The sequence below is a fragment of the Zonotrichia albicollis genome, chromosome 2 (assembly GCF_047830755.1).
Source record: "Zonotrichia albicollis isolate bZonAlb1 chromosome 2, bZonAlb1.hap1, whole genome shotgun sequence".
NCBI classification, from domain to species: Eukaryota; Metazoa; Chordata; class Aves; order Passeriformes; family Passerellidae; genus Zonotrichia; species Zonotrichia albicollis.
In genome coordinates this window covers 80,597,087-80,614,941 of record NC_133820.1, presented here as the reverse complement: position 1 = coordinate 80,614,941, position 17,855 = coordinate 80,597,087, and the positions used below count along the sequence as shown (strand labels likewise).

Here is a 17,855-nt window from a genome sequence, read left to right as displayed (position 1 = left end):
AGACTCAAATTTCTGTTGAGTTCTGATTGTAGGGGAAGTGAGGAAGCCTAGAGGGTCATGGAAGATGTAGTTTCTCAACCTTCAGCAATACATGCTAGGTTATAAATCTCCTTAGATGTCTCAAGTGTGAGTCACAGGATCTTGGCATGTTGTCCAGCGTCAGTTACCAGAATTTCATGATTGGCTGTTGAGCTCTGAAGTTAGGGAGGGAAGTGTGAGACTTTGCAGTCACCAGTGTTAGACCTGTATGCCATGTTTCCTTACACCTGAGTTGATGCTGCAAATGAGGGATGGATTTCTGGGCTAAAAAGCTTTGGACCCCCATGATTTCTGATGTGTTAACTTCCCTCCCTCCCAGTAGCCATTCAGCTTGTTTGAGGTACTTCTTCCTGTGCAGGCAGAAGCTGCAGTGCTGAGCTGCTCTTCAATACAGAGTCCTGTGAGCTGCTTCCTTTGCAGTCTGTGCTGCAGAGCTGCAGTCCAACCACCCATCATCAACTCCTGCCATTCTTGTCAGGAGTTCCTCCACACATCCTTTCAGTATTGTGTGATCTGTTTCTTTTTGATTTTGTTCCTTTCCCAGCTAGGTGCTGGTGAAATTGCATTTAGAGCCACAGTGCTTCTGTCTGCATTTTCTAAAACTGTAGAGGGGGCACAAAAGACCAGCACACATATGGAGCACATAAGATGTGCTTCTTGGTAGTGTCTCAGTAAAATTGAGAGAATCTTCTCAACCAGGCATGGTGATCTCTTCTATATGTGATTTAATCATCAGTTAAACCAGTGACAACTAGTCTAATTGTTTTTTTCATAAATTAAAAATAATGGTACCTTGGCTGCATATTGCCAAGGTATCATTCCTGAAAATTTGAGCTAAATTAAATGGTCCTATAACCTAGGCTTTTCAAGTTCTAGAGGCAAAGGTACATATGGAACATACATTTGGCCTGGTCAATCCAAAACCATCCTCGGAGGACTGGTGTGGTAAAGGCTGGAGAAAGAGTGCAAATTGTGTCAGGTGTTTTTTTAGAACTAATCCCCTCGTATCACATCTTCAAAAGTTGTAGTTAGAAATTAGAAAAGCATAGAATTCATTTTTTTATATACCTTTCCAGCACAGGAACGCTTCTTTCAGTTAATACATTTATGTGGCTCAAGTGTTAGTGTTCCAAGCCCCACCATTGGTATAGAATATTGCCAATATTTTTCTCATTATAGCATATTTCAGCTTTTGCTTTAATTCATTCACTCATATCCCTACTTTAACCATACTAAATACATTTTTCTCTTTAATATTCAAGCTTTTTTTTTTTACTTCAGTGCATTCTTTTATTAATGGAAAAATTTCTAAAAAATCCTAGTCCTGCTGTTACTATGACATTTGGCATTTTCAGGAGGAGAAGAAAGATAAGTTGATTGCAGTGCTTGAGGAGAGTAAACTGACAGCTGTATTGCAATTTCCATGTCAGTAAAAGTGAGTGAAAGAAGAGTACATTATTTTTAAGAGGTATCCATTGCTCAGGCAGCACAGCAAAGGCAGGTCAGTGCTTTCATTCATCATGGTGCAGAAAAGCAGTGGCATGTCAGAAGAAACTTGAAGCTAACTCCATTTTCCAGTGGCACTTTACATGATGGTTACAGAGTTTGCTTAAAGAAGATTCACACGAGCCAGTTAGTGGTATGTCTTACTTCCTAGGTTTCCTCAGAGGAAGTAGGCACAGCTGCTGAAATTTCAATCCTGCCATTGAAATTGAATTGCCTCTTATGTTCCATATTGGGTGGCTTTTCAAGCTGGAGGTGTTTCCATGATGAAGGGAAGAGCATGACTAAAGGCACACTGTCATATTTGAATGGCTCATGAGACAGCCTTGCCTGCCTTGTCTTTGTAGTCTTTGAGGATGTTTCAAGAAGAGGGAGTTCTGATCAAAATGTTGGTCCCTGAGGCTTTCCAGTTATACTGCTGCACCCACAGTCCCCTTGAAACAATTTAATAGTAGTAGTGCATCATTCAACACTAGATTACAGTATTGTAAAATGTAAGTGTTCTCAGAGACAGAGTGAAAGAATGAAGTATAAATGTGCATTCCTGAAAGTGGATTTTGTAAAAATTTTCCTTTCATTATTCGTGGGATGCTAGTGTATCAAATTGACATTTTTAGGTTTGCTGCTACTGCTGTTTTGTGCTCCTAATGTTTGTTTGCCTTTTACCTTTAAAAATTGACAGAGTGACATCCTGTTGCTCAGAAGCTATATAGTTGTTATTGGTATCAAAAGTAGGTAATACTGGTGTTAAATCTGTGTTAATACTGTATTGAAAAATTAAGGATTCATTTCCTTTTTTAGAGAACGAAATTCTTACTTCAAATGTATGAACACCTTCTCATTGCAGAGTTTCTGGAACCATAGCTCATTGCATAAGGTAGCAGGCTTGTTGAATGTACAAATTAGTAAATGTATTACCAGAGCAAAAAGGTGTCTTAAACAGTGTAGAAATTGAAATAATTATTTTCAATACAACTACCTTACTCCATTTATACAAAAAGGTCTATCTAAAACAGTATCTTCTAACATGCACATTCTCTTTATCATTATTACTTCAGTAAGAATTGTACACTTTTTTTTTCCAAAGGAAGAAATAGGACTTAAAACCAGAAAAAAAAATTACAGACTGAAATGAAAACTCCCTAGTATTTCTCCCCAAGTTTTATTTTTGTGGAGTTGTATTTCTAACAGATTTGATGTCAGTACACTGTACTGAAATTATCTTGAGTGATATCAGAATTTTTCTTAAATCAAAATTATTTTTAAGACCTGATACAGATTTTTTTTTCATCTGTATACTGTTGGGTAGACATTGATCTACTACTAGTTAGGTTTCTTGTATTGAGGAACTTCACATTACATAAGTGAAGTTTTTCAAAGCATTACATTAATGAGGCGCAATCACTTCTGAAAAGAGTGTTTTGGTGTGTTTAATGTATTTTTTTTCATTCTTTCAAGTGATTAACAAGACTCCAAAACTAAATCAGATGTTCTCTAATTTTCACTAAAGAACGTGTAAATTGATCATCTGGAAGACCATATTGAAGTTCTAAATAATTAATTTTTGAACTTACAGATTAAATGCTAACATCTCAAATCCAGGTTCAGTTCAAAACTAGACACTGCTGATTTTTATAATGAACCATAACTGTCATTGGCTAGCCCTCATATATTACATTTTTAGATCCTAAAAACTAAGATTGAAATTGCAGCATTTTTAGATCAAGGAAGCTGATTTACTGCATTCCTATGCAAACTACTGTCTGTCATTTAAAACTAATGTAGGAATTCACAATACATAACAAAGAAGATGCATATCATTTGAAATGCTGTTGTTTTTATCTCTGCTGCTTTTCCATTGAATCTGTGCTGCTTCTGTGCAACTGTTTTCCACTGTAGAAACTCCATCCTGCTGCCTTGCTTCTCGTGAGCGTATTTACAAAAGTAGTGATGTAGCTGGGCCTGCCTCTGCTATTTCATCCCTCTCTCACAAACTGAAGGGTGGGTATGCATGCCAACATAGCAAGGTTATTCAGATTTTTTACCTGCAAAATGTTTTGGGTTTGTGCTTCTTTCTCCTTCCATGCATTTTCATTTCAATCATGTAAGAAAATAATGTTTTGAAAGCGAATGTTCAAGTTTGGTATTTGTTGGGAGCTCATCTGATGTAATCATTCAGTGTTGCCTTCCTGAGTTGCAGCAACTCCATGATGCACAATGTAGCTGTCTCTGCTTTGTAAAATGGAAAGTGACTGTTAGTCTAATTACAGCTGTTTTAAATAATAGACAAAAGTATATAAGACGAAACAGGAAATAAGATCTGGGAATTTTTTCTTGCTTACAGACAAAGAAGCTTGCTGTTTTATGCACTTTTTCCTTAGGAAGATTTTTCTTTTTGTGCTGATACTCCTGAATGCTGCTTAGGATTATTTCTCTATGTGCAAACCTTTGTTTTCTTAAAAAACAAGATACTATTTTTGTTGGAAGCCATCGTTAGGCTATACCTTTCATAAGCAGTTTTGTTCTGGAATGTTTTCCTCATTGGTATTTGCTAATCATGCATGTACTTCAAATTTGGTATTTGCTGAATGGCTTGAAGTGTTATATGTCCTCTAAAATGATTGTCATCTTTTCACATTTTTTTTCTCTTTTATGAGGCATTCTGTAAAACTTTCAACCTTAAGTATTTTCTGATCTGGGAGACTGGGAAAAATGTGTATAAAAGTAATTCTAATTTGCATTTCAGAATTTATCACAAAATAAGCATCTCAAAATAACTCATGAGTAAAACTGGTGAATAATTAAGCTGGTATGGCTGAAATGCTTGGACTGCAAAACTTTTTTTTTTCTTTTAGCAAGAACAGTCATTTTATAAACCACAATTTACCATGTTATTTCTTGCCTTCTTATGCCAACTTCCCCCTTCCAAGTGAAAAACAATTATAGAACTAGTAGAAATGAAGACAGATTAGACTCTCAAAATTTATTAGGATGATAAATACTTGCTATATTCTCATTATATTCTATTTGCTTACATTTGATATATTATTCTTGAATATAGACACAATATTTCTTCTCTGCTCTTAGAAGTATGAACTTCTGCAATGTATTGGAAAGGCAGAAAAGTATTCTAAATTTCAGGCTTGTTAAATATTCCAATATGATTCATCCTTCACTTTTTCCCTTTTGCTGTTAGTTTTATTGTAAGGTATTTAAATATGGAAATAGCAAATAAAAATTTTTTACAACATGAGGAAGCATCTTGTTGATAAATTTTGCTCAAAATTTTCCTAAATTTTTCTTGGTTGTTTTTTATATTGTGAGAGATAATAGTAGGAAAAAATTGCATCTATGTATTTTCTAGGGTAGGGGTAAGGGTTGGTGATTGAGAACTTCATGAAGTTGCTTCAGATCCCATAATGCATAAGAAAGTAGACACTGATTTCACATCTTCTAATACTGAAGATACTAGTTAAAAGGTGACTGTCTATCCTGTTCCCATAAGAAATCAAGACTTAAATTTGCAAATACTCTTTGATTAATTGAAACTTTATTTTTTAACAAATAGTTGCTTTCTCAAAAATAAGCCCAGACAAATGCAAATAACCTTTTTAATATCTAGAAAAGAAAAATATTCCTAAGTACTGTTTCCTAATTCTGCAGGCTTACTAGGGAAACACTTCTCATGTTTGATTAATGAAAACCCATTCAAATCAAAAGGATTTAACTCTGCATTCAAGATTTTGCAGTAAGGATTCATGGAGAGACAGCTGTATTAACTGCTGCATTGCTTGCCAGTAATTTCCATATTGCTTGGATTAATTTTCAGAGTACAATTCTACAGGAGAAACTTGGTTCACAGAGGTATCAGAAGTAGATTGCCTTCATAAGCTACTTTTTGTATGTACCTGTACTAAGCTGCCTGTAGTTCTTGTAGCTCTTGTAGTCTTACAGCTCTGTAGATTAATATATGTATAAAGTCAACGTGCATAGGAACAATAAATTAGTGCACTGAAGTAGGACGACATCATTGACCAGAGCTGGCCATTTAACTTAGTGGTTGAAAAAGTGGGTTTCTTGTTTTGGAGGGGTTTAAGTGTTTTTATAGCTGAAGATAGGGTAGATTTTAGATTTCAAAAAGTAGATTCCATAGATTATCCATTTGAGTCATTTTGAGCATATTTGAAACCCTCTCGCCCAGTTTGCCTTACTAAGTGTTTATTTCCTACAATTCCTGGCTTTTGAGCATTGAAGAAAATAAATCTGGCAATACATTTGGTCTCCTGTTGCAGTCAGCCTGTCACACATTGAGATAGCAGATAAATAGTCCCTGGTTTCTGTCGCAGCTGTGGTAAACTTAGTTAACTCTGGAATTTCACCTAAGGATGTAAATAGTGCGTTTTTTAGAAAGAATGAACTGTGCCTTTTGCCAACCTCCATAGTAGTGGTTTTTTCTGTAAAAACTTCCTAACACTTGTTTCTGTGTATCTTTGGGAAAAGAAATGTATCAAAAGTATTCTAGGGTGAAAAAGATCCCTTCATGTTTCCTTTCATTTTGATGTGAACAGAAGCATGTGTTTGATACTTACCTTGTGTTCAGGTCTTCAGTCTTTGTTTTGTACTATCGAGGGTGTCACTGTCAGCTGTAACAGTTCAATTATGAAACATTATACAGGTGACCGAATGAATTTCACAGGAGCTGCTAGACCGATTTCTCCAGCAGGAAAATCAGACATGGCATCCAAGCACAGAGCTGACTGCAGGTCACCCAAGCTTGACGTGCGAATGAACCGAACCGCTGCCGAGCAGAAGAAGCCCAGAAATACCGATGGCTTATTGGCCAGCGAGTGCCTGATGCTGAAATCAGATGCCGCAAAGTTGCGCTCAGACTCGCACAGCAGGTCTTTGTCACCAAATCATAACACTCTGCAAACACTAAAAACTGATGGAAGAACAACTCCTGGCCTGAGAGCTGAATCTCCAGGGCCAGGAACCCGGTCAACTTCTCCAAAGACAAAGACACTTACAGGCATTAGATCCGGTGCTAGTTCTCCACGATCCTCGTCACCCAATGACAAAACAACTCTACCTCAGAAAGCTTCATCCCCTGTAAAAACAAAGCTTGATCCTCCTCGAGAACGCTCCAAATCAGATTCTTACACGTTAGATCCAGACACGCTTCGCAAAAAGAAAGTGCCGCTAACAGAACCCTTAAGGGGGAGGTCCACTTCACCCAAGCCAAAAATTACTACGAAAGATGGAAAATCTGCACCAGAAACTGAAAATAGAGCTCCTTCCCCTCATGTCGTACAAGAAAATCTTCACAGTGAGGTAGTTGAAGTCTGTACTTCAAGTACTTTGAAGACTGACAGCATTACAGATACCACCTGTGAAGACAACACCGAATTCAGAAGTCTGGACGATGGTTCTAATAAAGTTCATTTCAGCATTGGAAAAGCACCACTGAAGGATGAGCAAGACATGAGAGCATCTCCGAAAGTGAGCCGTAAATGTGCTGGCAGGCACACAAGACCCAAAAAGGAAAAATCCAACTTCCTTTTCAAAGGAGATGGATCAAAGCCCATAGAGCCTGCCAAGCAAGCAATGTCACCTTCTGTTGCAGAATGTGCTCGAGCCGTATTTGCTGCATTTCTTTGGCATGAAGGAATAGTTCATGATGCCATGGCATGCTCATCTTTCTTGAAGTTTAATCCAGAACTGTCCAAAGAGCATGCACCTATACGAAGCAGTCTTACTCAACAACCTGCAGAGGAAAAAGAGACCAAGTTGAAAAATAGACATTCATTGGAAATATCATCTGCTCTTAACATGTTCAACATCTCACCTCACGGACCAGATATCTCTAAAATGGGTAGCATCAATAAAAACAAAGTCCTCTCAATGTTAAAAGAACCGCCTCTGCATGAAAAGTGTGAGGATGGAAAAAATGAAACTACCTCCTTTGAAACATCCAGTCATCACACAATGAAATCCAAGTCTCCTCTTCCATTAACACTGCAGCACTTAGTAGCTTTCTGGGAAGATATTTCTTTAGCAACTATTAAAGCAGCTTCCCAAAACATGATTTTTCCAAGTCCTGGTTCATGTGCAGTCTTAAAGAAGAAGGAAAGTGACAAAGATAACAAGAAAGCCAAAAAGGAGAAAAAGAAAAAAGAAAAAGTTGAAGCTAGGCCAAGGGGAAATCTTTTTGGTGAGATGGCCCAGCTTGCAGTGGGAGGACCAGAAAAAGATACCATCTGTGAGTTGTGTGGAGAATCCCATCCATATCCAGTGACTTACCACATGAGACAAGCTCATCCAGGTAAGACTCCATATTTTTAATTCCCATGTCCATCCATAAAGTATATTTCACACACATGCTTTGGTGTTAGTTGCTGTTAGGAGAATGTCAGGCTATGCTTTCTGTTACATACACTAAATTAAAAGTTATACTTGTATACAGATCAGTTGCACATCTTTGTGTATAATTTTAAGTAGTTAGGGATCTTAAGTTTCTAAGTTGTTTGAAACAAGGTCAAAATAATGCTCTGACTTTACAGTAGCTCTTCAGAAACATGCTGTGTTTTACACTTTAGGATTTGAAGCTGTGCTGAAATAAAAAATGAGATTGGTCAGTTAGAGTTTCTACATTGACAGAAGTTTTCTGTTACTGCTCTGCTGTCAAGAGTAGGAAACTTCTGTCTGCTGTGTCAGTACTGGGTATCAATGACTTTATTTTTTACGTACTTGTTGATCTCTACTTTTTTTTAGCACTGTGTGTGCAAAGTTAAAGTCCTGAATCTTTCTGAGAAACTCTAATCAACAAAATAATACCCTGCATTCCTTCTTAAGCTTTGTTAGCTAGGAAGCAAGATTTTTGTGTTTGTTAAATTACAGCTATTGTTGGCGAACTTAAAATACTCACCTTAACTATAACTTAGCTGTCTAAATGGGGATCTGTTCATGCTTTGGATAAGTTCTTTATAGAACTTGAAAACGACATTTGTATGCTTTAGATAGTGGTGGGATACATGGACAAGAACCAAAAGAAGGTTCTTGTCTGTTCTTGTCCATGTATCCCACCACTATCTAAAGCATACAAATGTCGTTTTCAAGTTTTATAAAGAACAATTCAGACACATAGAAAAGTAGAAAATCAGGCTGGAAAAAGACAAGCACTTCCCTTTCTCCCCTCTTCATCCCTCTTTTAGAGCAATAAATAATAGAGAAAGAATCCTGCATTTGAAATCAGTTGTTCTCACTTTCCCCCATGTAGGCTGTGGCCGCTATGCCGGTGGCCAAGGGTACAACAGCATTGGGCACTTCTGTGGAGGATGGGCTGGCAATTGTGGCGATGGTGGCATCGGAGGGAGCACGTGGTATCTGGTGTGCGATCGGTGCAGAGAAAAGTACCTCCGTGAAAAACAAGCAGCGGCAAGAGAGAAGGTATTTTCAGCTCCTCTGTTTAACTTCCTGTCTGCTTAGTAGTGCTGTATTCACAACTTGAAAAGAAGGACTAGTTTAAAAAATTTGGAACTTCATAATTTGGGAATAGCCTCTTATCCTCATTGTTAGGTTTAAGATAATAAGAGAGAAACGTCACTGGCTTCTGACAGGTTTTCTTTCCTTCAGATGATAGTGTGCTCAAATTTGTAAACTAATTTTATTTTTTATCCCTGTATAGCCACAGGATTGAATGTAATAGTTTTGTTAGCATCTGTCAGTTTATTTAATTTTGAGTGGTTTTATTTGTTTGCTAAAATGTGGGCTGTTTTAACTTCATGTTTGAAGTTTTTTTAATGATCCTAATAATCCATATCTTTGCATACAAGATGCCATTAGAGGAGTTTTTAATGGCAATAGTACAAAAGGTGTTTTTCTTGTAGTGGTCTTCAAGGACTAATTTCAAAATCTTGCTCAAAGTATGCAAATATATTGATGTTAATGATGCTAATTTAACTTTATTTTTAATCTAAATTTTTTGAAACTATTTCCACGCAAAATTACTCTTGAGACAAGTCTCTTCAGAACTATCAAACTATTAAATGTTTGCAAAGGTAGGAAAGTAATAAAAATGTGTTTTGTCATAGGGGCATTTTACAATGGGTAGAATTGGGCAGCTCTATTATGAGATAGGTCATCAGGTTTTCCTGTGGTGAATTTCATTATGCCTTATTTAAATCTATCTAGATTAAACAATCTAGGAGAAAACCAATGCAAGTTAAGACACCTCGTGCCTTGCCAACTATGGAAGCTCATCAAGTGATTAAAGCCAATGCACTCTATTTACTGTCGCTGAGTAGTGCTGCTGAGCCCAGTATCCTCTGCTATAACCCTGCAAAAGCATTCCAATCTCAACTTCCCAGTCTAAAAGAAGGAATTTCTGAAGACTTTCCCATTAAGATGCCATGTCTCTATCTACAGACATTAGCAAGGTAATTAAAGGGCATGTATGAATATTGATTTTAACCCTCATTTATGCAGAGTATTGGATAAAAATGTGTCTGTAAACTGAACTAAAGCTTTCATAGAAAAAGACATATTTTCCTAGTTCTTCATGATGTTTTTTTCATCTGTTTTGATCCATGATCCTGTTCAATCTTTTAGATTGTATTTTCTCCTAGAGACAAATATGCCCTAAGTAGTTTTCAGATGCTAAATATTTTATAACAGTTCAGCTTCTGTCCAAAGAATTTGGAATTTCCCAAAGAGTTTACCTTAGTGTATTAGTAGCAGACATACGTGCTACTTTTTTCTCTTCACAGTTAAAAATAATAAAAAGGAAACCAGAAGACTTGGGTTTTCTTGTAAATTCTAAGTAAATTTCACTGTAGTGTCTCATGCTTATGTTGGGTAGACTTTTGAACCTAAAATACATTCTGGAAATACCTGATGAAAATACTAAAAGATAGAAAAAGGTGATCCCCAGTACCTGTTGGTTAGGAATGCCACTGTATCTTCCAAGTCATTGTATGCCACTCTTCAAAGTCATTACTAGCTTAAAAGCATTAATAGGTGAAGAGTACAATGACTAGCATTGGCTGATGCGCTGTATCAGCAAACAACTTTTGTGGATGTGTGTGTTTCAGCAATTTTTAATCCTAATTCTAATTTTAAAATCTCATTTGGTGTAGGCATCATCATGAAAATTTTGTTGGGTACCAGGATGACAACCTGTTCCAGGATGAGATGAGATACTTGCGATCAACTTCAGTACCTGCGCCGTACATCTCCGTTACGCCAGACGCAAGCCCGAATGTCTTTGAAGAGCCAGAGAGTAACATGAAATCTATGCCCCCAAGGTACTTCCTTGTAATTCTAGGTGCTGTGTGCAAATGCTAAAGCAGTAGCATAACACCAATTTAAAAAAAAAGGAAAACATTGCTGCAGTTAAGGAGCTAAAGTATCAGATCAGTTTCTGAAATGGCAGCATAAAAGACAAAAGCCTATGAAGCTGTAGTTAGCAAAGTTTTAGTGGATTATAGCATATCAAGTGTGTATTTTCAACTGTTAGCAGTGAAGTATGTTTGAATATCTAAATATGCAAGGAATATACAAATCAGAACTGAAACTTTTTACTGTACTTCAATTACTTCGCTCTAGAAAGATCCTGGGTTTGCAACCCAAATACAAAAAAAATTTGTTCAGTTGATAAGGACTCTTAGCATACAGAGAAATTTATCCATAGGCTCTACTTCAGGCCTGCTTATTTCCCCATAGAGGAAAATTCTCCAGAATCAACAGAACTGAAGAAGTGATCTAAAGATCAATAATCCAAGGACTGTAACTGTTGCAAACTCTTTGAAAATGTAGCAGGTTTTTTTGACTCTATATCTGTTCTTTACCACAACTGATTGAGTGCAGGCTTTTTGAAAGGAAGTAGCTGTTGTTCTTTCAGGATTTCATTCTGAAGGGAAGGTTGAACAGGAGGAAATTTCATTGCCTTACACTTTTCAAAGCAAATGCTGCTGCTTTGTTCTGTGGGACATAAAAATGTCACAGAAGAAATGATAGTGCTGTCTAGGACCAAGAGTGCTTGATGGTTTCTGTCAAGTTAAGCCACTTCCTTGTCATGTAATGTTACTGTGATCTAATTCAAGAAGATATAAAAATTTTTGTTTCACCAGGGGAAAAATGGCTCTTATTATTAATAATAGTTCAGAATCTATTTAGATGCTCAGTGTTCTCAGATGTCAGTGATTCCTCATATTATAGTGAGGATGTAATGAAGAGAAAATTTGCTTTTAATCTGTTTTTATTTCAATTTGTTGTATTTCATACTGACTGCACAATTAGTTTATTGGAATACTACAATCTATAATGTAGTCTTTTCAGAAATAGAACTTTTCTAACAAAACTCCTTAAGAGTGCATCGTATTGGTATATTCCTTTATTAAAACTGTGGACACCATGGTCTCCTGAGGCCTATAGGGACAGCATAAGCTGGGAGTCCTTCTGCAGACTGTAAGAAGTCCACTGAAGGTAAGGAGTAAAACATGTCAGAGGTATAGCCGTAGCAATTCAAATTTGACTTTAAGGCTAATGATGTTAGAAATGATTACTTCACATAAAGTTCTTAATTTCAGTTGGCTTGCTATTAAAAATTCACTTCATAGATGTTTTCACATGCATTCTCAGGAGAAGTTTGGTCTGAAACTTCAAATTAGGCATGATCTGAATGTTTGTATTTCTCTAAAAGAAATACCTAAATTCTTGGAACTCATCATGGTCATCATTACATTTGTTTATAAAGCACTTGCATGCTTTTTCACCATGTGTAATTCTAATATGTGCTCCTTCTTTTCCAGCATTTAAACAGTTCTTAGGTACATAAGACAAAAGTTTCATGCAGTAGTAGCATTGTGATTATGAAATGCATGTATCCTTATTAATTATTGGTGTATAATTCAGATACACTGTGTATATTTGCTAATGAGTGTGTTACTTCACTGATTTCTTCGTAGTTTGGAAACCAGTCCAATCACAGACACAGACCTTGCAAAGCGCACAGTCTTTCAAAGATCATACTCAGTTGTTGCATCAGAATATGACAAACAGCACTCAATTCTGCCAGCACGTGTAAAAGCAATCCCCAGGAGACGAGTCAACAGTGGAGATGCAGGTAAGAGCACAGACATCAGAAGCAGGGAAAAATGATTCAAGGATTTGGAATTCTTTTTGGAAACTGTAGACAAATATCTTTTTTATAAATACATATAGTGACTTTTTAGTTATAAAACAAAATAATAATAAACAGGTGTTTGGTAATCGGCACAGAATTAGCCTAAAATTGGATTAGGATTTACTGTAATTCTAAAATTTGTAGTGAATCTTCTGTGCCTGTTTTGAAAGCGAAGGTGGTATTTTCTTTCTCAGTTGAAGCATCATTTTTCCATATTGCTTTTTTAATGCAGTTTTCTCTCAGAAAAAATAATCATTTCTAAAAGTGCTTTATTGCTTTTCATTTTTACTGTGGCTATAAAATTGAAATGCACAAGGAATCTAATGTATGCATATTTTTATGCTTTTAAATAGAAGTGGGGTCCTCTCTCCTGAGACATCCATCTCCTGAACTTTCTCGGTTAATCTCCGCCCACAGCTCTCTTTCCAAAGGAGAGAGAAATTTCCAGTGGCCAGTATTGGCATTTGTAATCCAGCATCATGATCTGGAAGGACTTGAAATAGCGATGAAACAAGCCTTACGGAAATCTGCTTGCAGAGTCTTTGCCATGGAGGTATTCATGTACTGATGGCTCTTGGATGATTAAAATATTGTGGTTGTAAATTCTGCCTTGGAAATTTTTTTTTAAGATTATGCTCTGTTGGCTGTACTATAGTTGTCATTTAAATAAACTGTTTTAGCTACAGAGCAATAATGTCTTACTTTGATGACTTTTGCATTATTATTTGCCTGTCCAAATCATCATCACCTCCTTCAATAAATGGTTTAGGAAACAGTTTTACTCCAGGTTTGCTTAACTAGCTGGTAACTCCTTGTATGTAATTTGTTTTAGGCCTTCAACTGGCTTCTTTGTAATGTCATTCAAACAACTTCTCTTCATGATATCTTATGGCATTTTGTGGCTTCCCTGACTCCTGCACCTGTGGAGCCTGAAGAAGAAGAGGATGAAGAAAATAAATCAAATAAAGAAAATGCAGAACAAGTAAGTGAGGTTTTGCTGGTTTTGTAGGCAAATTAGAAATACTTCCATGTGAAAAACAAAATTCCTTAATCCTCCCTCTGTGAAACAAAATCTTAAACTGTAGTTGAATTCATTTTGTAGACAGATTAGTTTTTCTTCTGAATCATCACTTTCTATGTGCTGATCAATCATGAGGTCTTCTAAAGCAGCATTTTCTAGTATTCTTGGGAAATAAGAAAGCAAAACAAGCACAAGCACATTGATAAATTAAAAAAAAAATTGCTTTTTATTCCTCCTTTGCTCTGCAATGAGAGAGAAGATAAAATATTTTTTAGAACCACTTTGTGGTTTGGTTTACTATGTCTTTCCATGTTTTAAGTCCATAGTTATAAAAAGCATAGACAATTTATGTACTGCTGTGTACATGTATGTATATAAATAATTAAGTAATATTATGTGCAGTAGGTATACTTAATTCAGTGATTTGAGAAAAATCTATAGTTCTGAAAATGTAGCCTGCAAAATGGTACATCCCATACTTCCAAAAGACATCTACATACAACCTATTCTAGACTTAGCTCTGATTTAAAATATTATCATGTCCATGATGAATAGCTCAAAAAAAATCATGCTAGTGTTGTCAAGAAGTCAGGATAATCTCTATCACTTCAAATGTAATCCAGTTTTGAAATAAGTTGTTCTGAAATTAGTCTTTTCAGCAGTGTAACCTGGTACACTGTTTTTCTGATACTGACACACCTTAACTAAGAATTATTATTTTCACAGCTCTAATGAAATGCAGCAACTGATAACATCAGCTTAGTGATCAAGTTTGCTATGGGTGGATTTTGCCGTTCAGATATAGTTGGTTTCAACTGCTGGGATGTGTTATTTTTTTCTGGTTTGTTTCTTTGTTTTCAAATTATTGCCATATAATGTTTCATGTCTTTAAATCATGAGAAATATGTGGCAGTATACAATACACTTCCCAAATTCCCTGTTTGAGGCTCGTGTGTAACTTACTCCAAAAATTCTCTGACAGGAACTGTGTCAAGTTCACATAGATTGTAAGATTGTTGCAGTTACTCATAAAGCAAACAGCAGAAATGTTTTTGTTTACTTAACCTTTTGTCTCAGAAAGTCTGTGAATAACACCCAGATTGCTTTTCCCTGTAGGAAAAGGACACACGAGTGTGTGAACACCCTCTGTCGGATATAGTGATTGCTGGGGAAGCTGCTCACCCCTTACCCCACACTTTCCATCGCCTTCTGCAGACAATCTCTGATCTTATGATGTCGCTTCCCAGTGGTAGTGCATTACAGCAAATGGCCTTAAGGTAAGCACAAATCAAGGAAGTTCTTGAAAAGGCTGGAAATGTTGTAGAATTACAGGTTAAAAGATTTTGCAATGTAAATAGAATGCTTGAAAACTTTGTGCGAGAAGGAGCACATCCATCCTTACCACTAGGAAGGAGATGCATAGAAGACACTTAAGTGTTTATACATATAAACAATAGTGTAAAAGACTTTGTAGAGAGGAATGTACTTTCTTCTAAATTCTACACAGTGTCCACTATGAAAAAGAAAGCATCTAACAAAATAATATGGAAGGATCTGTATGTGCATGGCTTTGAAGTAGTGCCCTTTGCTCAGAAATCTGTCACCTGGATAGTATCTTTAAACTTTGAGATTTTTCTGTGTATTTGTCTCAAAGACAAAAAATTAATAATAATGGTTGCATTTACTATTACAATTCTAAGAAAAGTCTCTTCCTGCTTTCCTCAAAATGGTGCACTAGAAACACTAGCAATCCTGCAAAATTTGAAGTTTAACGTTTATAGAAAATACTTCGAGAAGCAAGAATGTGATTAATAATTTCATGGGTAAGTGATGTCTTTTGCCAACATTCAAAATTTCAAAGTCAACTAAATGTGTTTTCAGGTGCTGGAGTCTTAAATTCAAACAATCTGATCACCAGTTCCTGCACCAGAGCAATGTTTTTCATCATATCAACAATATTTTGTCTAAATCTGATGATGGAGATAGTGAAGAGAGTTTTAGTATCAGCGTTCAGTCTGGTTTTGAAGTCATGAATCAGGCAAGTATCACAGCTCTAGCTCAGAAGCAGAGAACATTTGTGAACAGTCTGTATTTCCCATGGTGATTTTCTTTAAATTAAAAGGTTCTTTATTGCAGTGTCATATTTTCTTGGACATATCTCAAATTGGGATCTTGTCCCTGCTCTCAACTTTAGAGGTTCAAATATTGACCCTTAGCCTGTATATCACTCAGACCTAAATTTTGGAGAAGTGCTTGTTTGCAAGTAAAATTTTTGGGGAGTGTCATGAGTTGGTTAACTTTTTTAATATTGTGTGCTTCCAGTTCTTTGCTATTACATCTTTTTTCTTCTGTTATTCTGAGGAGGATGAATTAATACTTATGTTTAATATTTTTCAACTGCTTTCTTCCATTTAGTAATATATTTAGGCATTTGCTAATGTATTCAGCTCTTAGCTATTAATGTTTCCTTTGGCTTAAAGAACTAAATAATTTGAATCAATAAAGGACAAATTTCTTGGAGAGCGCATTCCATCAAAACAGAAATGTCCGTGTGGTTTTAAAAATTGTAAATCATGCCCATGTATTTGGGCTTGCTCTCAAGTATTTTAAAACTTGCCATTTGTTTTCACAGGAGCTGTGTATAGTAGTCTGTCTGAAAGACCTAACCAGCATTGTTGACATTAAGACATCAAGCCGACCTGCCATGATTGGTAGTTTAACAGATGGGTCTACAGAAACGTTCTGGGAGTCAGGTGATGAGGACAAAAACAAAACTAAAAACATCACAATCAACTGTGTAAAAGGAATCAATGCACGTTATGTTTGTGTTCATGTGGACAATTCCAGAGATCTTGGGGTAAGAGGAAAATAAAAGTGTCTCTTATTGAACGTGCATAGTCCAAGCTGTATGTGTTTATCACTGAAGTGCTGTTTTCTTTGTCAGGTGGTAATTCTAATGCAGAAGTTCACATTTCAAAGTGAAGTTTCTAAGTCGTGTGATTTAGAAAGCAAGAGCTGTTATGATCAGACCAGTCTGTCTGAATTTACAGTTACATAAAATTGAAACTGGGAAACTTACTTCTTAGTGGCATATTCTATTTCAGATGCATTTTCAATCATTTAAGTATTTCAAGTTACTTTTCTTGCTCATGGTTTCCGCAGAAGCATTGAAATAAGGAGCTGTCATAAAATCCAATTTTTTTAGACCTTCTACATTCTTTTTTATTGATCTGTACAGTAATATTACACATATCTGTGTTTCAAATACAGCTTTTAATACAAAGAGCAGATTGTGTTAAGAGAGCTGTGTTTTGGAATTCTTTGTCCTTGCTTTTGGTTATGGGAGGTTTTTTGTAATGAAGCAATTTTTCTCTTTTATGTATGTACTCTCTTAATACAGAAGAAGTAGTCAGAAGTGTCTCAGTTGAAGCGTTTCATTCTTATTTTGCTTGTTTGTTGCAGAACAAAGTGACCTCCATGACTTTTCTAACTGGCAAGGCAGTAGAAGATCTCTGCAGAATAAAGCAGGTAAACATTTTAACAGTTGACACAGAAAAATTACTGCCATTTTTTATGCACATACCAGAGATTTTTCTGAGCAAATAGTTTTCTTACAGTAGATAAATTACTTGGCAAATATCAGACATCATAATAAGCCGTGGAAAATACTGTATCATTAATGACAGAATTCAGTTATGTATACTGACTATTGATCAAGCTTTTACCCTTCTACTGAAATAGAACAGAGTTACGTAAAGTGTTCCTTAGATTAATTTAGTTTTAATTACTAAAATGTGGTAGCTTATCCTTTCAGCTGGAGAAGGTATCCCAAAAAAACTCCCAGAGCACAGGCAGAAACTGATTCAGCTTTGCTTCCTCTTTGCTCTGACACTTTTCCAACAGCTTTTTACCTTCCAGCACACCCACATACTGTATCTTGTCTCATGGTATCAGAAAAAAAAGTTAGCCTTGTCTGCTGCAGCACAGTTCAATGCAGACTCCAAGAATTAATGTAGAAATGGGCAAAAACAAATATTAGTTTGATTATAAATGAGCCCATGGATAGGAGAGAGGGCACACTTGGCTCAGGGCTTGGGTTTCTCTGAGTAG

The 17,855-nt window shown here is 36.1% G+C and overlaps 1 protein-coding gene across 15 annotated transcripts in view; it reads left to right on the top strand.

Moving 5' to 3' along the window:
* Nucleotides 1-17,855, top strand: part of MYCBP2 (MYC binding protein 2) — a 175,104-nt gene that overhangs the window by 138,406 nt on the left and 18,843 nt on the right. For 10 of the 15 annotated variants that reach the window (XM_074535571.1, XM_074535568.1, XM_074535575.1 and 7 more), the window contains 12 exons: nucleotides 3,442-3,543; nucleotides 6,218-7,864; nucleotides 8,819-8,988; nucleotides 9,733-9,977; nucleotides 10,677-10,844; nucleotides 12,507-12,664; nucleotides 13,078-13,277; nucleotides 13,557-13,706; nucleotides 14,862-15,022; nucleotides 15,627-15,783; nucleotides 16,378-16,602; nucleotides 17,208-17,273. In XM_074535571.1, coding sequence (XP_074391672.1) covers nucleotides 3,442-3,543; nucleotides 6,218-7,864; nucleotides 8,819-8,988; nucleotides 9,733-9,977; nucleotides 10,677-10,844; nucleotides 12,507-12,664; nucleotides 13,078-13,277; nucleotides 13,557-13,706; nucleotides 14,862-15,022; nucleotides 15,627-15,783; nucleotides 16,378-16,602; nucleotides 17,208-17,273 — 3,449 coding nt within the window. The remainder of the gene's footprint in view (nucleotides 1-3,441; nucleotides 3,544-6,217; nucleotides 7,865-8,818; nucleotides 8,989-9,732; nucleotides 9,978-10,676; nucleotides 10,845-12,506; nucleotides 12,665-13,077; nucleotides 13,278-13,556; nucleotides 13,707-14,861; nucleotides 15,023-15,626; nucleotides 15,784-16,377; nucleotides 16,603-17,207; nucleotides 17,274-17,855) is intronic. The other 5 variants (XM_026793781.2, XM_026793784.2, XM_026793774.2 and 2 more) reach the window with 1 other exon arrangement.